This window comes from Oncorhynchus keta, chromosome 1 (genome assembly GCF_023373465.1).
Source record: "Oncorhynchus keta strain PuntledgeMale-10-30-2019 chromosome 1, Oket_V2, whole genome shotgun sequence".
Lineage (NCBI taxonomy): Eukaryota > Metazoa > Chordata > Actinopteri > Salmoniformes > Salmonidae > Oncorhynchus > Oncorhynchus keta.
Genome location: NC_068421.1, coordinates 87,400,795 through 87,424,169, shown reverse-complemented (window position 1 = coordinate 87,424,169; position 23,375 = coordinate 87,400,795). Strand labels below are relative to the sequence as shown.

The following is a 23,375-nucleotide window of genomic DNA, read 5'->3' as shown; positions in this document are numbered from 1 at the left end:
ATGACTGACCCACCGCCAAACCGGTCATGCTGGAGTATGTTGCAGGCAGCAGAACGTTCTCCATGGCGTCTCCAGACTCTGTCACATCTGTCACATGTGCTCAGTGTGAACCTGCTTTCATCTGTGAAGAGCACAGGGCGCCAGTGGCAAATTTGCCAATCTTTGTGTTCACTGGCAAATGCCAAACGTCCTGCACGGTGTTGGGCTGTAAGCACAACCCCCACCTGTGGACGTCGGGCCCTCATACCACCCTCATGGAGTCTGTTTCTGACCGTTTGAGCAGACACATGCACATGTGTGGCCTGCTGGAGGTCATTTTGCAGGGCTCTGGCAGTGCTCCTCCTGCTCCTCCTTGCACAAAGGCGGAGGTAGCGGTCCTGCTGGTGGGTTGTTGCCCTCCTACGGCCTCCTCCACGTCTCCGGATGTACTGGCCTGTCTCCTGGTAGCGCCTCCCATGCTCTGGACACTACGCTGACAGACACAGCAAACCTTCTTGCCATAGCTCGCATTGATGTGTCATGCTGGATGAGCTGCACTACCTGAGCCACTTGTGTGGGTTGTAGACTCCATCTCATGCTACCACTAGAGTGAAAGCACCGGCAGCATTCAAAAGTGACCAAAACATCAGCCAGGAAGCATAGGAACTGAGAAGTGGTCTGTGGTCACCACCTGCAGAACCACTCCTTTATTGGGGGTGTCTTGCTAATTGCCTATAATTTCAACCTGTTGTCTATTCCATTTGCACAACAGCATGTGAAATGTATTGTCAATCAGTGTTGCTTCCTAAGTGGACAGTTTGATTTCACAGAAGTGTGATTGACTTGGAGTTACATTGTGTTGTTTAAGTGTTCCCTTTATTTTTTTGAGCAGTGTACATAAATATCTAATTTAAATAAGTATTCACACCCCTTTGCCATACATGTCACTCCAAATTGGGGCGGCAGGGTAGCCTAGTGGTTAGAGCGTTGGACTAGTAACCGCAAGGTTGTGATTTCAAACCCCCAAGCTGACAAGGTACAAATCTGTCGTTCTGCCCCTGAACTGTTCCCAGGCTGTCATTGAAAATAAGAATGTGTTCTTAACTGACTTGCCTGGTTAAATAAAGGTAAAAAATAAAAAAAATCTAATCAAATAAACAAAATTGGGCTCAGGTGCATCCAATTTCCTTTGATCATTTTTTGGCCTGAACACTATGTCTGAAGAAAACCAGCCCCAGCTCGTCACTCGTCTAACACCATCCCTATTGCGAAGCATGGTGAAGGCAGCATCATGCTATGGGGATGCTTTTCAGTGTCAAGGAATGGGAGACTGGTAAGGATAGAGGGAACAATGAATGAAGCCAAATACAGGAAAATCCTTGATGAGAACCTGCTTCAAAGTGCAATTGACCTTATACTGGGACGAAGATTTACATTCCAACAGGACTATGACCCCATCCCATTGAACATTTGTGGGAAGACTTGAAGATTGCTGTTCACCACCACTACCAATCCAACTTAACAGAGCTTTAGAAAATCTGCAAGGAAGAATGGGAGAAAATCCCCAAATCCAGATGTGCAAAGCTGATACAGACATATATCGTTGACAAAGGTGCTTAACTAAATGAGGTATTTCTGTATTTCATTTTCGATACATTACCAAACATTTACTAAAAACATGTCATTATGGGGTATTGTGTGTAGATGGGTGAGAAAAAAATATTTATTTAATCAGTTTTGAATTCAGGCCGTAACAACAAATTGTGGAATAAGTCAAGGGGTATGAGTACTTTCTGACGGCACTGTATGTAATCTTAAATAGCGTCATTCATAATATATTAATGATAGAGTGTGGTCACATTTAATTTTCCCAGTTAAACCTTCCCTTTGGAATGAAGATAGCAGCAGCATGTCTATTTCATGTTATGTGGGATTGCTAAACGATCAACGACCAGGTTAAAATCCTGGATGGGAGACCAAAGGGAAAGGGGGATACCTAGTCAGTTGTACAACTGAATGCATTCAACTGAAATGTGTCTTCCGCATTTAACCCAACCCCTCTGAATCAGAGAGGTGAGGGGGGCTGCCTTAATCAACATCCACGTCTTCCGCATTTAACCCAACCCCTCTGAATCAGAGAGGTGAGGGGGGCTGCCTTAATCAACATCCACGTCTTCCTCATTTAACCCAACTCCTCTGAATCAGAGAGGTGAGGGGGGCTGCTTTAATCAACATCCATGTCTTCCTCATTTAACCCAACTCCTCTGAATCAGAGAGGTGAGGGGGCTGCCTTAATCAACATCCACGTCTTCCTCATTTAACCCAACTCCTCTGAATCAGAGAGGTGAGGGGGGCCTTAATCAACATCCACGCATTTAACCCAACCCCTCTGAATCAGGTGAGGGGGCTGCCATCCATGTCTTCCTCATTTAACCCAACCCTCTGAATCAGAGAGGTGAGGGGGGTCTTCCTCATTTAACCCAACCCCTCTGAATCAGAGAGGTGCTGCCTAATAATCAACATCCACGTCTTCCTCTAACCCAAGGTGAGGGGGCTGCCTTAATCCATCCTAACCCAACTCCTCTGAATCAGTCTTCCTCATTTAACCCAACTCCTCTGAATCAGAGAGGTGAGGGGGCTGCCTTAATCAACATCCACGTCTTCCTCATTTAACCCTGAACTCCTCTGAATCAGAGAGGTGAGGGGGCTGCCTTAATCAACATCCACATCTTCCTCATTTAACCCCCCCTGAATCAGAGAGGTGAGGGTGCTGCCTTAATCAACATCCAACCCAACAACCCTCTGAATCAGAGAGGTGAGGGGTGCTGCCTTAATCAACATCCACATCTTCCTCATTTAACCCAACCCCTCTGAATCAGAGAGGTGAGGGGGCTGCCTTAATCAACATCCACGTCTTCCTCATTTAACCCAACCCTCTGAATCAGAGAGGTGAGGGGGCTGCCTTAATCAACATCCACGTCTTCCTCATTTAACCCAACCCCTCTGAATCAGAGAGGTGAGGGGGCTGCCTTAATCAACATCCACGTCTTCCTCATTTCCGACATCATCCACGTCTTCCTCATTTAACCCAACCCCTCTTAAGGGTGCTGCCCCAACATTTCCTCTGAATCAGGTGAGCCTTAATCAACATCCACGTCTTCCTCATTTAACCCAACCCCTCTGAATCAGGAGAGGGGGCTGCCTTAATCAACATCCACGTCTTCCCTCATTTAACATCTGAATCACGCCTTAATCAACATCCACGTCTTCCTCATTTAACCCAACCCCTCTGAATCAGAGAGGTGAGGGGTGCTGCCTTAATCAACATCCACATCTTCCTCATTTAACCCAACCCCTCTGAATCAGAGAGGTGAGGGGGCTGCCTTAATCAACATCCACATCTTCCTCATTTAACCCAACCCCTCTGAATCAGAGAGGTGAGGGGTGCTGCCTTAATCAACAGGCCTTAATCAACATCCACATCTTCCGCATTTAACCCAACCCCTCTGAATCAGGCTGACGTCTTCCGCATTTAACCCAACCCCTCTGAATCAGAGAGGTGAGGGGGGCTGTCTTAATCAACATCCACGTCTTCCTCATTTAACCCAACCCCTCTGAATCAGAGAGGTGAGGGGGGCTGCCTTAATCAACATCCACGTCTTCCTCATTTAACCCAACTCCTCTGAATCAGAGAGGTGAGAGGTGCTGCCTTAATCGACATCCACGTCTTCCTCGACATCCACGTCTTCCTCATTTAACCCAACCCCTCTGAATCAGAGAGGTGCGGAGAGGCTGCCTTAAATCGACATCCACCTCTTCGGCATCCGGGGAACAGAGTAGATGTAGATAAATCAATTCTCTAATAGGAAGTGCTGCCCAGCCAATAGTTTTTTTTCTGATAGTGGATTTAACATTGAAGATCTGATGTAGTTTTAAAGGTACAAATTAAACAAGGTTTTTCTATGTTGAAATTTGGTTACCATGACAACAAAATCCTGTGGTCTAAATGTTATCCCGTTGATGACTTTTTTCCAATCCAATGTATTTTCCACGTAGATTCCATGTCACAATACATTGATAAATGACCTTGAAACAACTTTGATTCAACCAAACAACATTCATGACATTAAAGTATGTGAAGATACTTCATATCCCCCCGAACATACATACAGTATGTGAAGATACTCTCATATGAACATTACAGTATGTGAAGATACTCTCATATCCCCCGACATACATACAGTATGTGAAGATACTCTCATATCCCCCGACATACATACAGTATGTGAAGATATGAACATACATACAGTATGTGAAGATACTCTCATATCCCCCGAACCCCAGTAACATACATACATACAGTATGTGAAGATACTCATATCCCCCGACATACATACAGTATGTGAAGATACTCTCATATCCCCGACATACATACAGTATGTGAAGATACTCTCATATCCCCCGACATACATACAGTATGTGAAGATACTCTCATATCCCCCGAACATACATACAGTATGTGAAGTATGAACATACATACAGTATGTGAAGATACTCTCATATCCCCCGAACATACATACAGTATGTGAAGATACTCTCATAGAACATACATACAGTATGTGAAGATACTCTCATATCCCCCGACATACATACAGTATGTGAAGATACTCTCATATCCCCATACAGTATGTGAAGATACTCTCATATCCCCGAACATACATACAGTATGTGAAGATACTCTCATATCCCCGAACATACATACAGTATGTGAAGATACAGTATGTGAAGATACTCTCATATCCCCGAACATACATACAGTATGTGAAGATACTCTCATATCCCCCGAACATACATACAGTATGTGAAGATACTCTCATATCCCCGAACATACATACAGTATGTGAAGATACTCTCATATCCCCGACATACATACAGTATGTGAAGATACTCTCATATCCCCCGACATACATACAGTATGTGAAGATACTCTCATATCCCCCGACATACATACAGTATGTGAAGATACTACTCATATCCCCCGACATACATACAGTATGTGAAGATACTCTCATATCCCCCGACATACATACAGTATGTGAAGTATACAGTGAAGATACTCTCATATCCCCCGACATACATACAGTATGTGAAGATACTCTCATATCCCCGAACATACATACAGTATGTGAAGATACTCTCATATACATACATACAGTATGTGAAGATATCATATCCCCCGACATACATACAGTATGTGAAGATACTCTCATATCCCCCGAACATACATACAGTATGTGAAGATACTCTCATATCCCCCCGACATACATACAGTATGTGAAGATACTCTCATATCCCCCGACATACATACAGTATGTGAAGATACTCTCATATCCCCCGACATACATACAGTATGTGAAGATACTACATCAGTATGTGAAGATCCCCCGACATACATACAGTATGTGAAGATACTCTCATATCCCCGACATACATACAGTATGTGAAGATACTCTCATATCCCCGACATACATACAGTATGTGAAGATACTCTCATATCCCCGAACATACATACAGTATGTGAAGATACTCTCATATCCCCCGACATACATACAGTATGTGAAGATACTCTCATATCCCCCGACATACATACAGTATGTGAAGATACTCTCATATCCCCCGAACATACATACAGTATGTGAAGATACTCTCATATCCCCCGACATACATACAGTATGTGAAGATACTCTCATATCCCCCGACATACATACAGTATGTGAAGATATCCCCGACATACATACAGTATGTGAAGATACTCTCCCCCGACATACATACAGTATGTGAAGATACTCTCATATCCCCGAACATACATACAGTATGTGAAGATACTCTCATATCCCCCGACATACATACAGTATGTGAAGATACTCTCATATCCCCCGACATACATACAGTATGTGAAGATACTCTCATATCCCCCGACATACATACAGTATGTGAAGATACTCTCATATCCCCCGACATACATACAGTATGTGAAGATACTCTCATAGAACATACATACAGTATGTGAAGATACTCTCATATCCCCCGACATACATACAGTATGTGAAGACAGTATGTGAAGATACTCATATACATACATACAGTATGTGAAGATCCCCCGACATACATACAGTATGTGAAGATACTCTCATATCCCCCGACATACATACAGTATGTGAAGATACTCATATCCCCCCATACATACAGTATGTGAAGATACTCATATCCCCCGACATACATACAGTATGTGAAGATACTCATATCCCCGACATACATACAGTATGTGAAGATACTCTCATATCCCCGACATACATACAGTATGTGAAGATACTCTCATATCCCCGACATACATCAGTATATCCCATATCCCCGACATACATACAGTATGTGAAGATACTCTCATATCCCCCGACATACATACAGTATGTGAAGATACTCTCATATCCCCGAACATACATACAGTATGTGAAGATACTCTCATATCCCCCGAACATACATACAGTATGTGAAGATACTCTCATATCCCCCCGACATACATACAGTATGTGAAGATACTCTCATATCCCCGACATACATACAGTATGTGAAGATACTCTCATATCCCCCGACATACATACCTCATATCCCCCGACACATACAGTATGTGAAGATACTCTCATATCCCCCGAACATACATACAGTATGTGAAGATACTCTCATATCCCCCGACATACATACAGTATGTGAAGATACTCTCATATCCCCCGACATACATACAGTATGTGAAGATACTCTCATATACATACAGTATGTGAAGATACTCTCATATCCCCCGACATACATACAGTATGTGAAGATACTCTCATATCCCCGACATACATACAGTATGTGAAGATACTCTCATATCCCCCGACATACATACAGTATGTGAAGATACTCATATCCCCGACATACATACAGTATGTGAAGATACTCTCATATCCCCCCCCAGTATGTGAAGATACATACATACAGTATGTGAAGATACTCTCATATCCCCCGACATACATACAGTATGTGAAGATACTCTCATATCCCCCGACATACATACAGTATGAAGAAGATACATACATACAGTATGAAGATCTCATATCCCCGAACATACATACAGTATGTGAAGATACTCTCATATCCCCCGACATACATACAGTATGTGAAGATACTCTCATATCCCCCGACATACATACAGTATGTGAAGATACTCTCATATCCCCCGACATACATACAGTATGTGAAGATACTCTCATATCCCCCGACATACATACAGTATGTGAAGATACTCTCATATCCCCCGACATACATACAGTATGTGAAGATACTCTCATATCCCCCGACATACATACAGTATGTGAAGATACTCTCATATCCCCCGACATACATACAGTATGTGAAGATACTCTCATATCCCCCGACATACATACAGTATGTGAAGATACTCTCATATCCCCCGACATACATACAGTATGTGAAGATACTCTCATATCCCCCAACATACATACAGTATGTGAAGATACTCTCATATCCCCCGACATACATACAGTATGTGAAGATACTCTCATATCCCCACATACATACAGTATGTGAAGATACTCTCATATCCCCCGAACATACATACAGTATGTGAAGATACTCTCATACATACATACAGTATGTGAAGATACTCTCATATCCCCCGACATACATACAGTATGTGAAGATACTCTCATATCCCCCGAACATACATACAGTATGTGAAGATACTCTCATATCCCCCGACATACATACAGTATGTGAAGATACTCTCATAGAACATACATACAGTATGTGAAGATACTCTCATATCCCCGACATACATACAGTATGTGAAGATACTCTCATATCCCCCGACATACATACAGTATGTGAAGATACTCTCATATCCCCAACATACATACAGTATGTGAAGATACTCTCATATGACATACATACAGTATGTGAAGATACTCTCATATCCCATACATACAGTATGTGAAGATACTCTCATATCCCCGAACATACATACAGTATGTGAAGATACATAGACATACATACAGTATGTGAAGATACTCTCATATCCCCCGACATACATACAGTATGTGAAGATACTCTCATATCCCCCGACATACATACAGTATGTGAAGATACTCTCATATCCCCCGACATACATACAGTATGTGAAGATACTCTCATATCCCCCGACATACATACAGTATGTGAAGATACTCTCATAGAACATACATCTCATATCCCCCGACATACATACAGTATGTGAAGATACTCTCATATCCCCCAACATACATACAGTATGTGAAGATACTCTCATATCCCCCAACATACATACAGTATGTGAAGATACATACAGTATGTGAAGATCATATCCCCCGACATACATACAGTATGTGAAGATACTCTCATATCCCCCGACATACATACAGTATGTGAAGATACTCTCATATCCCCCGACATACATACAGTATGTGAAGATACTCTCATAGAACATACATACAGTATGTGAAGATACTCTCATATCCCCCGACATACATACAGTATGTGAAGATACTCTCATATCCCCCGACATACATACATAGATACAGTATGTGAAGATACTCTCATATCCCCGACATACATACAGTATGTGAAGATACATAGACATACATACAGTATGTGAAGATACTCTCATATCCCCCGACATACATACAGTATGTGAAGATACTCTCATATCCCCCGACATACATACAGTATGTGAAGATACTCTCATATCCCCCGACATACATACAGTATGTGAAGATACTCTCATATCCCCGAACATACATACAGTATGTGAAGATACTCTCATATCCCCGACATACATACAGTATGTGAAGATACTCTCATATCCCCGAACATACATACAGTATGTGAAGATACTCTCATATCCCCCGAACATACATACAGTATATGAAGATACTCTCATATCCCCCGACATACATACAGTATGTGAAGATACTCTCATATCCCCCGACATACATACAGTATGTGAAGATACTCTCATATCCCCCGACATACATACATTCACACATCTAACCACAACATACGGCACAAAAAGCTGTCATTTTAACAATGAACAAAACTGATTTGTCAGCCAGAAACTGTCACCATATCATGTGTGTTTTGCTGGTGCGTTTATGTTTTGCATCATTAACATTTATGCCAATCAGCAGTGCCATCTCCCTGCAAGGGCGTTGTGTGTGCGTGTGCAGGCCATCATTGTAGAAGTCTATGGTGGAGGTGTCCAGTTCCCGGGGCTGCTTCAGGAAGCTACCCACCTCTAGTGGACCAGCACATTACACTTTCCCCAGTGCACGGTATCTGCGGAGGCGGATGTGAAGAGTGGTTGGAGGGAAAACACACAGGTCTATCTCCCTGATACTCTCCCGCACCACCGCTCACGACCCACTCACTCATGCTCATTACACACACACAATGGAAGATGTGTTCCCCCACTCGCTCCTCACGGAGCTCATAGACTGGGCCACATAGGCCCTTTGCAGCAGCCTCACCCCCAGGCCACTCAGAAAGGGGAACACTAATAATTTTGCACGCGCAATCCGGTCATTTTCCTGCCGTGATGGGCCAAGTGAAATGACATATGATAGATCATCCTACGCCCAGCTCTTTGAAGTTTAGGAGGACTATAGATTATGAGTGGGACAGCTTTAGGATGGGATGACAACTGATGTACATGACTCATTCAATCTGATTTGTCTTTGTCTTTGTCTTTGTCTTTGTCTTTGTCTTTGTCTTTGTCTTTGTCTTTGTCTTTGTCTTTGTCTTTGTTTAATCACTGCATTAATCACTGTATTAATCACTGCATTAATCACTGCATTAATCACTGTATTTATCTTCAGCACACGCGTACGCGTACACACACACACACACACACACAAAGGATTAATACAGTGATTAATACAGTTATTAATACAGTGATTAATGCAGTGATTAATGCAGTGATCAATGCAGTGATTAATACAGTTATTAATACAGTTATTAATACAGTTATTAATGCAGTGATTAATGCAGTGATTAATGCAGTGATTAATGCAGTTGTCAAGCCTGTCTTCGGAATAAGTGGACCAAAGCGCAGCGTGGAAAGTGTTCATGATTTTATTTATCAAAGAAACACTCGAACAAAGTAACAAAACAAAAGCGAACAGTTCTGTCAGGTAACAGAGACTAAAGAGAAAATAACTACTGTCACGCCTTGGTCGTAGTGTTTTGTGTTTTCGTTATATATTTGTTCAGGCCAGGGTGAGACATGGGTTTATTGTGTTGTCATATTTGGGTTTTTGTAGGCATTGGGATTGTGGCTGATTAGGGGTTTGTGTAGCATAGGTTTGGCTGCCTGAGGCGGTTCTCAATCAGAGTCAGGTGATTCTCGTTGTCTCTGATTGGGAACCATATTTAGGTAGCCGCGGTTTCACTTTGTATTTCGTGGGTGATTGTTCCTGTCTCTGTGTAGTGTTCACCAGATAGGCTGTATTAGGTTTTCACGTTTCGTTTGTTGTTTTTGTATTTATAAGTTATTTCATGTATCGTCATTTTGTTTAATTAAAGACTTGAGTAACCACCTCGCTGCATTTCGGTCCGACTCTCTTTCGACAAACGAAGAACGCCATTACAGAATCACCCACCACACAAGGACCGAGTGGCGTGGTTACAGGCAACGACAGCAGGAGCAGCGAAGGGAGGACGTTATGGACAGCAGAAGTATGGAGTATACGAAGTGGGATGAAATAGACAGGTGGGCAGTCGACCCAGAGAGAGTGGCGGAGCCCGCCTGGGATTCGCTGGAGCAGTGCGAAAAGGGCTATAGGAGAATGGAGTCGAAGAGAAAGACACGGCGGCGCAGAAAGAAACCCGACAGTCAGCCCCAAAAATGTATTAGGGGAGGGCTCAGGGAGAGAGTGGTAGAGTCAGGAGTCAGACCTGAGCCTCTCCCTGTTAATCGTGAGGAGCAGCGATCAAAGGACTTCTGGACTTGGGAGGAGATATTAGACGGAAAAGGACCCTGGGCTCAGCCTGGAGAATATCGCCATCCCAAGGAAGAACTGGAGGCGGAAAAAAGCGGAGAGGCGCTGGTATGAGGAGGCAGCACGGCGACGCGGATGGAAGCCTGAGAGTCAGCCCCAAAAATGTATTGGGGGGGGCTTACAGGGAATATGGCTATGCCAGGTAGGAGACCTGCACAAACTCCCTGTGCTTACCGGGGGGCTAGAGAGACCGGGCAGGCACCGTGTTATGCTATGGAGTGCACGGTGTTTCCAGTGCGGGTGCATAGCCCGGTGCGGTTCATACCAGCCCTTTGTATTGGCCGGGCTAGAGTGGGCATCGAGCCAGGTAAGGATGGGCAGGCTCGGTGCTCAAGAGCTCCAGTGCGCCTGCACGGTACGGTCTATCCAGAGCCACCTCCACACACCAGTCCTCCGGTAGCAGCTCCCCGCACCAGGCTTCCTGTGCGTGTCCTCGGCCCTGTATCACCAGTTCCAGCACCACGCATCAGGCCTTCAGTGCGCCTCGCCTGTTCAGCACAGCCAGAGCCTTCCTTCCCTCCTGCGCTGTCGGAGTCTCCCGCCTGTTCAGCGCTATCAGAGCCTTTCTCCTCTCCAGCGCTGCTGGAGTCTCCCGCCTGTTCAGCGCTTCTAGAGCCTTCCTCCTCTACAGCGCTGCCGGAGCCGCCTGCCTGTTCGGAGCAGCCTGAGCTGTCAGTCTGCATGAAGCAGCCTGAGCTGTCAGTCTGCATGAAGCAGCCAGAGCTGTCAGTCTGCATGAAGCAGCCAGAGCTGTCAGTCTGTATGAAGCAGCCAGAGCTGTCAGTCTGCAAGGAGCTGCCAGTCTGCAAGGAGCTGCCAGTCTGCAAGGAGCTGCCAGTCTGCAAGGAGCTGCCAGTCTGCAAGGTGCTGCCAGCCTGCAGGGAGCAACCAGAGCTGTCAGTCTGCATGATGCAGCCAGAGCTGCCAGTCTGCATGGAGCAGCCAGAGCTGTCAGTCTGCATAGAGCAGCTAGATCCGCCAGTCAGCCATGATCTTCTAGATCTGCCAGTCAACCAGATTCTTCCAGATCTGCAAGTCAACCAGTCTCTTCCAGATCTGCCAGTCAACCAGAATCTTCCAGATCCGCCAGCCAGCCAGGATCTACCGGAGCCTACTACCTGCCTGAGCTTCATCTCAGTACTGGGCTTCCTCTCAGTACTGGGCTTCCTCTCAGTACCGGGCTTTCTCTCAGTACTGGGCTTTCTCTCAGTCCCGGGCTTCCCCTCAGTCCCGGGCTTCCCCTCAGTTCTGGGCTTCCCCTCAAATGATGATTTGAGAGAAATGAGCTGCCCCTCTTTTATTTCAGCCATGAGAACATTTGTTTATACTTTTGTTCCACCAGTTTTATAATTTCCCGAGCTTCCCCTCAGTCCCGAGCTGCCTCAGTCCCGAGCTGCCCCTCAGTCCCGAGCTGCCCCTCAGTCACGAGCTGCCCCTCAGTTCAGTGGGGTTCTGGGTGAGGACTATTAGGCCATGGTCGGCGGCGAGGGTGGATTATCCCAGGACGCGAAGGGGAGGAACTATGACATTTATGGAGTGGGGTCCACGTCCCGAGCCGGAACCGCCACCATGGACAGACGCCCACCCGGACCCTCCCTATGGTTGTGAGGTGCGTCCGGGAGTCCGCACCTTAGGGGTGGGGGGGTTCTGTCACGCCTTGGTCATAGTGTTTTGTGTTTTCGTTATATATTTGTTCAGGCCAGGGTGTGACATGGGTTTATTGTGTTGTCATATTGGGGTTTTTGTAGGCATTGGGATTGTGGCTGATTAGGGGTGTGTGTAGCATAGGTTTGGCTGCCTGAGGCGGTTCTCAATCAGAGTCAGGTGATTCTCGTTGTCTCTGATTGGGAACCATATTTAGGTAGCCGGGGTTTCACTGTGTATTTCGTGGGTGATTGTTCCTGTCTCTGTGTAGTGTTCACCAGATAGGCTGTATTAGGTTTTCACGTTCCGTTTGTTGTTTTTGTATTTATAAGTTATTTCATGTATCGTCATTTTGTTTCATTAAAGACATGAGTAACCACCACGCTGCATTTCGGTCCGACTCTCTTTCGACTAAAAACGAAGAACGCTGCATGGATGATTGTCTCTACACAGTAAGATGTAGTGGCCCTTGCGTCCTGAGAAACCGAAACACTTTCCAGTGGGATTTAATGTATTTACTTTGTCTGCGGGCTTTGATCCATTGTAATGAAGATGCTTGAACAGAGTCTCTCTCCCTTCTCCCACACTCTCTGTAGTTGTCTGGAGCGTACTGTGCCGTTTTCCCAGCTTCGTGGGTAGGACATGTGGAAACACATGGGTTAGAAACAAAAGAGTTAGAATTGGGTTTAGGGTTGTCACGCCTACGCCCGCTCGCACTAACCACCGGCCCTGGCAACCATTATTATACACACCTGCACCCCATCATTATGCACACCTGGACCTAATCAGCACCTTGATTACATTCCCTTTATTTAGCCCTCAGTAGCCTCAGTCATCAGACAGTTTTGTTTTACGTTCTCTTGTTTTGTTCATCTGCATTTATTCATGATTAAAATCTCCTTCTGCACCCACTTCCTGACTCCTGACATATACATAACAAGGGATAGGGTTCGTTTTAGGGTTAGGAGCTAATCTCAGGTTTAGGGTTAGGATATGGGTTAGGTTAAGGGGAAATTGGATTTTGAATGTGTGTCCCCACAATGTTAGTTGTACAAGACTGTGTGTGTGTGTGTGTGTGTGTGTGTGTGTGTGTGTGTGTGTGTGTGTGTGTGTGTGTGTGTGTGTGTGTGTGTGTGTGTGTGTGTGTGTGTGTGTGTGTGTGTGTGTGTGTGTGTGTGTGTGTGTGTGTGTGTGTGTGTGTGTGTGTCCCAATGTAAGATAAACTTCTGCAGCAGATATGGAGGACAAAAATGGAGAGATAATTGCTTGACACATTGAAAATAATTTACCAAAAAACAAGCAAACTGGAATGCTATTTGTCACTAAACAGAGATTACACCGTATAGTGTACACCACAGGAGGTTGGTGGTACCTTAATTGGGGAGGACGGGCTCGTTGTAATGGCTGGAGTGGAATAGTGTCAAATACATCAAACACATGTTTTGATGCCATTCCATTTGCTCCACTCCAGCCATTATTATGTGCTGTCCTCCTCTCACCAGCCTCCACTGCAGTACACAGTGCACAGTGCCCTCTTAAAGAACAATACTTGAGTCAGCAGAGAATATCACAGTAATGCAGCAAGAGGACTGAATCTGAATAGGGCTGCAGGGTCATTACGTAAATGTGGAAAGATGAGGGAGTCATGTTTGTATTTCATTAGATGGTGTTTTATTAAAACAATAAGAAGTCAGCTCAAGTATTTTAACAAAACACTAAGAAAATACTTTAAGGGTTACAGTATCATAGTACAATGACCTGTACCTATTAGCTTTAGGTACAGTATTTTACCTGCTATATTTTCGCTTGCACCGAGGAGCAAACAGTTAGGTGGAATGTAACATTGTAACATGCAGTTAGGGTGGAACGTAACGTATCAGGCTGTAAACTAAATGTGTTAAATTCAAGTATCAGTTTTAAAACAAAGTCAACTTACATACATAAACAATATTGCCAGTGCTATTTTCTGAGGTCAATAACAGAACATAATTTATTAAAGCTGTAATCCTTAATGGTGAAACAGCCACGTCCATTCATAATATTACAACAACAAAGACATTAATGCAAACAACAAACCCTTTTTTCCCCCCACGGACATCCCTGCACACGTGATAGAACAGCCCCTTATGTACAATGCTGGTGCAGCCCAATATGTACCATGCTGCTGCAGTCCAATATGTACCATGCTGATCTGGACCAAAAATCCTGACAATGTGGCAGCCAATGGCGCTGTTCCCCCCCGTGCTGCGGATTCCATCTTTAAATGAGCTCTTAGAATAAATACAACTAAAAGGATTGGTTTTCATTGAACTTACAAAAGTCATGTCAAAACAATCAGAGGCAGAAGAAAACATTTCTCAATAAAGATTCCAGGATGCAATAAATTAAATAAATATTCAAATAAATAAATAAAAAGTTACATTTAAAATACATTTAAAAGTTTAATTCCAGAAACTATTTCAGCTGATGTCTTATCAGAGCTCAGTGGTCCTTTCTTTCAGAAGTACTGTGGGATTGACATCGTTGCTCCCCGACTGTGCTGTACTGGAATTGATGGTATTGGATCTATTGTCTTCTACGTCGGGCACATGAAAGGACGCCACAGGGCACGGGCCCTTGACGTTGCTGCACACTAGCCTCTGCAAGGACGCGGTGTTGATGATGTCAAAGCCAACTCTCCCGCCAAAGGTGCTGGGCTTCCAGTACTCTGGTGAACAAATGGGGTTTCCCATCAGGCCTTTCAGGGAGTAGGGGGCACCCATCTCCACCATGGTCTCCCCAAAGATGGCATTGGTTCTGGGCTTCTCCACCAGCAGACCTGGGTAGAGCTCCACAGCATCCACATGCCCATACATCTCCTCCAGCTCTGCAGCCATCTCCTTTTCTCCTGGGAAACACACAGAGAGGGAAATGTTCTGTTAGTTACTCAACCTGGCTTCTATAGGAAATGTTACGTTACTCTACTCAACCTGGCTTCTAAAGGAAATGTTATGTTAGTTACTCTACTCAACCTGGCTTCTAAAGGAAATGTTACGTTAGTTACTCTACTCAACCTGGCTTCTAAAGGAAATGTTACGTTAGTTACTCTACTCAACCTGGCTTCTAAAGGAAATGTTACATTACTCTACTCAACCTGGCTTCTAAAGGAAATGTTACGTTACTCTACTCAACCTGGCTTCTAAAGGAAATGTTACGTTACTCTACTCAACCTGGCTTCTAAAGGAAATGTTACGTTAGTTACTCTACTCAATCTGGCTTCTAAAGGAAATGTTACATTACTCTACTCAACCTGGCTTCTAAAGGAAATGTTACGTTAGTTACTCTACTCAACCTGGCTTCTAAAGGAAATGTTACGTTAGTTACTCTACTCAACCTGGCTTCTAAAGGAAATGTTACGTTAGTTACTCTACTCAACCTGGCTTCTAAAGGAAATGTTACGTTACTCTACTCAACCTGGCTTCTAAAGGAAATGTTACGTTAGTTACTCTACTCAACCTGGCTTCTAAAGGAAATGTTACGTTAGTTACTCTACTCAACCTGGCTTCTAAAGGAAATGTTACGTTACTCTACTCAACCTGGCTTCTAAAGGAAATGTTACGTTACTCTACTCAACCTGGCTTCTAAAGGAAATGTTACGTTAGTTACTCTACTCAACCTGGCTTCTAAAGGAAATGTTACGTTACTCTACTCAACCTGGCTTCTAAAGGAAATGTTACGTTACTCTACTCAACCTGGCTTCTAAAGGAAATGTTACGTTAGTTACTCTACTCAACCTGGCTTCTAAAGGAAATGTTACGTTACTCTACTCAACCTGGCTTCTAAAGGAAATGTTACGTTACTCTACTCAACCTGGCTTCTAAAGGAAATGTTACGTTACTCTACTCAACCTGGCTTCTAAAGGAAATGTTACGTTACTCTACTCAACCTGGCTTCTAAAGGAAATGTTACGTTACTCTACTCAACCTGGCTTCTAAAGGAAATGTTACGTTACTCTACTCAACCTGGCTTCTAAAGGAAATGTTACTTTACTCTACTCAACCTGGCTTCTAAAGGAAATGTTACGTTAGTTACTCTACTCAACCTGGCTTCTAAAGGAAATGTTACGTTACTCTACTCAACCTGGCTTCTGAGGGAAATGTTACGTTACTCTACTCAACCTGGCTTCTGAGGGAAATGTTACGTTACTCTACTCAACCTGGCTTCTAAAGGAAATGTTACGTTACTCTACTCAACCTGGCTTCTAAAGGAAATGTTACGTTAGTTACTCAACCTGGCTTCTAAAGGAAATGTTACGTTACTCTACTCAACCTGGCTTCTAAAGGAAATGTTACGTTAGTTACTCTACTCAACCTGGCTTCTAAAGGAAATGTTACGTTACTCTACTCAACCTGGCTTCTGAGGGAAATGTTACGTTACTCTACTCAACCTGGCTTCTAAAGGAAATGTTACGTTAGTTACTCAACCTGGCTTCTAAAGGAAATGTTACGTTACTCTACTCAACCTGGCTTCTAAAGGAAATGTTACGTTAGTTACTCAACCTGGCTTCTAAAGGAAATGTTACGTTACTCTACTCAACCTGGCTTCTAAAGGAAATGTTACGTTACTCTACTCAACCTGGCTTCTGAGGGAAATGTTACATTACTCTACTCAACCTGGCTTCTAAAGGAAATGTTACGTTAGTTACTCAACCTGGCTTCTAAAGGAAATGTTACGTTACTCTACTCAACCTGGCTTCTAAAGGAAATGTTACGTTACTCTACTCAACCTGGCTTCTAAAGGAAATGTTACGTTACTCTACTCAACCTGGCTTCTGAGGGAAATGTTACATTACTCTACTCAACCTGGCTTCTGAGGGAAATGTTACGTTACTCTACTCAACCTGGCTTCTGAGGGAAATGTTACATTACTCTACTCAGTTTGAGAGCTGTTTCACAAGGATTTAGAGAGTACATTTGACAGTCTGGATGCAATACAATATACATGGAAACAGATTAAATCTAAAAGTCCTCCAAACATCTCGCTTTTTTACACTGTATCTCTCACACACACAGAAACCCTTCTGGTTAATTCTCACACTTTAAATCTTCCTCTTTCTGTGAGGCAGTGCAGAGCCTGTCAACTCCCCAAACACTCCTCTGTTTAGACCTGACTCTCTGCCATCACTAACCTCTTTCTGGAACGAAAGTGCACATCTGTTTGTCCCACTGTAAGTTTACTCCAATATAGAACTTACCTCCACAGGATCTACTATATCTGCCCAGGCCAGTTTTATTACTATTTCAAAAAGTTTTAAAAAATGTCACATTTAAAATGCAAATTTGAACTATGATATTATATCAGTAGCAACTAGAGGCACCTTTAGTTATTAGAGTTATTTAGTACCAGTCTTAACTGGTTTTAATGATTTCCTGTCCAAACAGGATAGTAGGATGTTACACCTTCTACTTTTAAATGGGAATTACACTAATTCATCACTACATAATAATCTAACTCAATCTCAATGTTTACAGGGTGATCAGTGTTTATGTTATAGCTGTGATGCTAATGGTGGTTCTCTCACCTGTGAGGTCTTCGAAGGAGGTGTATGGCTTCATGGAAAAGCGTTTCCTGTAGGCGTTGAGGGACTGGTAGCGCATCTGTCTACTGTTCTCTATGGACTTCAGAGCCACCATCATCACTGCAGGGGGGACGTTACGACCTCCAGCAACCTGAGGACGGACGAGGGAGAGGAAGTAAGTCGACCAGCCTCAAACAACAATGAGTTTCTCTTTATTTTGAATGACTGACATTCCCTCAGGGTAAACACTGAGGTACAATAGTTGGATTAAGTTTGCTTAAAACACAATAACATGCAAATTCATCCACCCATACTTCAGACACCTTAAGTGGCCACTCAGAGCCCACAACTTAAATCCCACACAGAGAGTCTCTCACCCGTCCAGCGATCTGCTTGGTAAAGGACGCCACCAGGTTGGAGATGCCGTGTGTGGTGACCACGGAGGTGTTGAAGACAAACTGGGGGTAGGAGTAGACCTGCTCCTGTATGTGGAAGGCATCAGGCATCAGTGGGTGCCAGTGGTACAGGGTGTTGAACTCTGACGAGATGCGGTTCTGATACTGGAAACGCTCTTTGAAGAGAAGCTCCGGGTCGAACTTCAGCTTGAAGTTGTAGCCACTCAGGTGCTGCACGTAGTCCTCAATCACAATCTTGATGGTCTCACCTATAAGAAGGAGCAAGGGGAGGGACAATTAGTTAGTCTTTTGTTTCGTTATACTATTTATTTCTTCACCTAGTCTTTTACAAGATAGAGCAGTTAGAAGTTATTAAAAACCTCCATAAAGTCCATTTTAAAATAATGTCTCAGTGTTATTAATTCTCACCTACCCCTATTTGTATGGTACCACTGAACTGCCGACTCATCTGGCATATTAACAATGTGACCGACCGACAACTTTAGGTAGCAGCCATTAACACTTAACTATAGAGAAGTTGATGTGAAGGAGAATACCACTCCCTGTGATCAGACCCATCTTGAGGAAATGGGGTCATACTGCGGTTCATTAGCTCGCAATTTAGTCAAATATTGGATCTAGATGTCTCTATTTTAGAAACAAAGAACAGCTGTTTGCAAATTCAGCTAACCTACAGTATTTGATGGGAACAAGTTACAATACACAATGTTAATCCAGATACTATGTAAGATCTGACCACATGAGTATAACCACATCATATAATAATGAGCAGCAAGTCCTACACCTCTTTTTTCCACATGCTGCCCGCTTAGACAACTCACCAATGAGAATGAGGCGTGATGTCTGGAAGAGCCTATCATCATCCCAGTCCGGATGGACCTCCTTCAGGACATCACAGACGCGGTTGTGTTCCCTCAGCCAGATAGTAGCGTACATCATGAGACCAGGCACCAGGCCGAACGCCTCATGGCCCACAGCGAAGCGGTGAGACTCAGGAACATGGGGAGGGTAGTGCATATCAGCCCCAACCTCTTTCACTGTAGGTGGGTACACCTCTCCATCCAGCACCTAGAGAGAGAAAAGGTGAGAGAAGAGACTGTCAGCTGGAGCTGTGACAAACAGTATAAGTTCAGTGATGTTCAAGGTGGTTTATGGTTGACCAGATCTGTTCAGTACCTGAAACTTCAGCTTGCCATCCTTGAAGAGCCGCAGTTTATGTTGCCTCTCAAGGTTTTCCCCGTAGATGTGACCAAGGTCCACCTGGAACACAAGCATCCAAATCAGTCACATAGGCCTATATACATACGTCTTCTTTCAGTTAACTCCACCTCTCTGGGTGAAACCATGTTGTATTGTTCAGTGCATGTCTGCTGTGTGCTGTGCTGTGTAGTTATATATACATGTATATAGTCTACCCACCCCGTGGCCCTTGGCTTTAGTAAATGCCGGCCCCATCTTCTGGTCAGATTTGAAGAACTGGTGGGTGAAGTGTTGGGCGAAAAAAGCAAACATCAGGCTGGAACCCTGGGGGTCGGGGATAAATGTCCTCCTGATCAGGAGCTTCTCAGCCAGCAGCTTAGCATCAGGTAGCTCTATCTTACCTGCATGGGGGAAATACAATATTTCTGTCAATTTAGAGACACTTTCAATTTGAGCTTATACTTGGAATGAATTACTAATCATTACAATCAATCAATGGCTAAATTATAGTTTGATTGTTTTTCTTTATATGTCTTTCAAATGAACATTTTGCATGGAAACAACCTGATCTTATGTCCACCAAACCAAAAGCAAGCCTCTGTAAGGTAACAGTATCAAAAAGGTGTTGCCCGATATCCGCCATTGCAAAATCTCTGTGTTGAAATCAGTGAAACATCCTTTCTCATTACAATTAGTATGCTACAATCACTGTATGGGAATGCCACAAGAATGACAGTGTCGCTCAGTGAGTATGAATTTGTGCTGTGATTTTGCCTCATAGAAAACCTCAGTGAAGCAGCCAACTCTACGCTACAAGGACTGTCGGGCATGTGCATGATGTAATGGAGGTTAGCCAAGTTTTTTTTTTTATCTGAGAGAACAGGTTTGGAGAGAGAGAGAGAGATTACCTACGACTCCCATAGGGGTTGGGCAATCCTTGGGCAGAGGAGGGAGGGTTCGTGTGTAGTAGGACAGGTTGGAGTAGGCTTCCCAGCTTTTATAATTATAGTCCGCATTGAAGGTCGGTGGACTGTCGATCAGATGAGAGCGGGCTTGAGAGAGAGAGAACAAAATGGATTAATATGAACTCAAAATAAACAGGGATAACTTTATATGTTATTGTAACCCTAATTATCAAATAGTTTTGACAATGCAAAACTTCACATCAATAGTTTTGACATTGTCAAATGGCAAGAGAGAAACGCTAATGAAGACTATGACATTATTGAACTCAACTCACATGTCAGAACATATCTCATGATAGCATCCCTGAGGAATGAAATGCTATTGATGATGTTCCAGACCCCCTTGTAGTTGGTGAGGAGGTAATGCACTGTGTTTGGGGTAGGCTTCAGAGACACTTTAATCCACGTGAAAAATTCAGCTGTCAAATCCAAATGAAAGCATATTAATTAAGTGTCTAGAGAGAAAAGATTGAGTTGTTTTTATGTTGATTTTTATACAGCTATCGGTATATATATATATATATATATATTGGTATATATATATTGGATGTACGTTACGTTGTGTGCAGTTGTGGCCATAGAATCCAGTGCGTGTGCAGTCGCACTCATAGTCTTCTGAGCCCATGGCAGTACACACTCCGCGGTTCAGGCATGGCTGTGAACAGCAAGGGTTGCCTGCATAGACACATTTTTGGTTAGGTTAGACTGAGTGTAATAAATTATGATCACAAAAACATGTCATTATCTGATCATTTCTATGTACATATAGACCTTCATACTGTATCAAATCATTCACATAGATAGGCCTATATATCCAAATATAGCCTAGGCTATCAAATCCAAAATATTATGTTTTTTATATAGCATAAAAAGAAACTCATAATGATTCGATAGCTGATTGAAAAATGGTTAGAAAGGTCAATAAACTGTTTATACACATTTTGTTACTAACACGTTGCGCATATGATATGTTCAAACGAACACATGTAAACTGCATCAAAGTTTAATAACTTATATCGCATCATGTTCTTACCTCCTTCGCAGACAAATATTATGCCCAGAGGCAGAAATAGAAGCGCAGTTATGATTCTGTTCATTCCAATGTTTTTTTATCGACAGCGCAACTCTGGTTTTTGTCTTCCGTTTGAAGTATCCAACTCTGAGGTTGTGAATGAACCTGTGTGCTGCGAGGACACGTTTTATAATACTTGATGTGGGCGTGAGTTTGACATACCGAGCTATGGGCTCAACTTCTGGTCTTTATCGATAGATTACGATTTAGAATTGACCAGTGGAAATATTTGTAATGGGGATTTAGCACCAATGTTGGTAATAATAAACCATCTCAGTCAAACGAATATTAATTCAGCTATAGGAAATAATCAGCAATTACTCACAATAATTCATAGACCTAATGATGGGGAAGAGTGGGGTAAATTGAGACAAAGAGGTAAACTGAGCTAAGAGGGTAAATTAAGATAACCTCGATTCTAGGAAAACATACCCAAAATTAATAATTTGACCAAATATGTAAGAAAAGGTTATGATGTCATAGATTATGTGAAGGAAGAAAACCACATAGAAAAAGTTGTAAACTAGTTAGGTCCAAAAAACAAGTCAAATTAATTGATTGTGTTAGAGGTTTTCTTATGCTTGTTTCTACACCAAAATAGATAATTTTAAGATTGTTCTATACATCATTTGGGGTCTCTTTATATGAGGTCCTAAACCTAGTATGAAAGTTCATCCTTGTCGCTGTGTGGGCTAATCAAAATGTTAGCCTTAGGGAAAGTTGAGCCAATGGCCTTGGGGTAAATTGAGCCAAAGGTTGACCCAATTGAAATGTTTTCATCACAAGCATAATGCAAGGCATTATAGCTGGGATATGAGGGAACAACAAGGTCTGGCCTATGTGAAGAGGGTTATAAAAACAACTAAGTAATAGTCTATACCCGCTAGATGTGCCAACAGACCACTGTAATGTTTACATTCATTCTGATGATTTCCAAGGATACACAACATCCTGAAAGATATAGAGATATATTTGTTAGAAAGAATACTATATTTCTCTTGGCAAGGTAATGCTGAATTTAAATTGAAAAAGCTCAACTTACCTCACTCTCCCCTACATGGAATGATAGTAAAGGACTATTTGATTTAATTGATTTCCTATTGATTTACACATTTTTTGCTATTGAGATTATAGAATAAATATATATATCACAGTAATGTGACTGCTGAATTCCGCCCAATTAATGTTATGTAATTGTTTTATGTATTAGGTTGCTCATGTTAATCTTACTTTCAATGTCTGAATCTCAATTGTAATAATTTTATTTGTCAACGAATAATGGCCACGTTTAATTTATAGGCTCCTCATATTGTCAGACTTTTCAAGTCAATCTTGGTATGGGTGCTTGGGGGGAAATGTAATTCACACTTTGTAGGCCTAATTTCGGCCACAGACTCTAAATACTATTTTGCAGAC

At 43.0% G+C, this 23,375-nt stretch overlaps 1 protein-coding gene and 1 long non-coding RNA gene across 2 annotated transcripts; both read right to left on the bottom strand.

Annotated features, from left to right (window-relative positions):
* Nucleotides 1-14,403: 14,403 nt before the first annotated feature.
* Nucleotides 14,404-22,060, bottom strand: ptgs2b (prostaglandin-endoperoxide synthase 2b). Its single transcript, XM_035787277.2, has 10 exons — nucleotides 21,921-22,060; nucleotides 21,446-21,562; nucleotides 21,163-21,306; nucleotides 20,831-20,974; nucleotides 20,142-20,323; nucleotides 19,899-19,982; nucleotides 19,544-19,790; nucleotides 18,684-18,970; nucleotides 18,310-18,457; nucleotides 14,404-15,636 (listed from the first exon to the last, which is right to left on the bottom strand). The coding sequence occupies exons 1-10, from the start codon at nucleotides 21,982-21,984 to the stop codon at nucleotides 15,224-15,226; spliced, it is 1,830 nt and encodes a 609-aa protein (XP_035643170.1). The 5' UTR covers nucleotides 21,985-22,060; the 3' UTR covers nucleotides 14,404-15,223.
* On the bottom strand, nucleotides 15,650-17,401 carry LOC127907635 (uncharacterized). Its single transcript, XR_008065250.1, has 6 exons — nucleotides 17,288-17,401; nucleotides 17,176-17,250; nucleotides 16,945-17,137; nucleotides 16,789-16,868; nucleotides 15,959-16,750; nucleotides 15,650-15,882 (listed from the first exon to the last, which is right to left on the bottom strand). It is a non-coding gene; the product is annotated as an uncharacterized LOC127907635 (long non-coding RNA).
* Nucleotides 22,061-23,375: the final 1,315 nt, after the last annotated feature.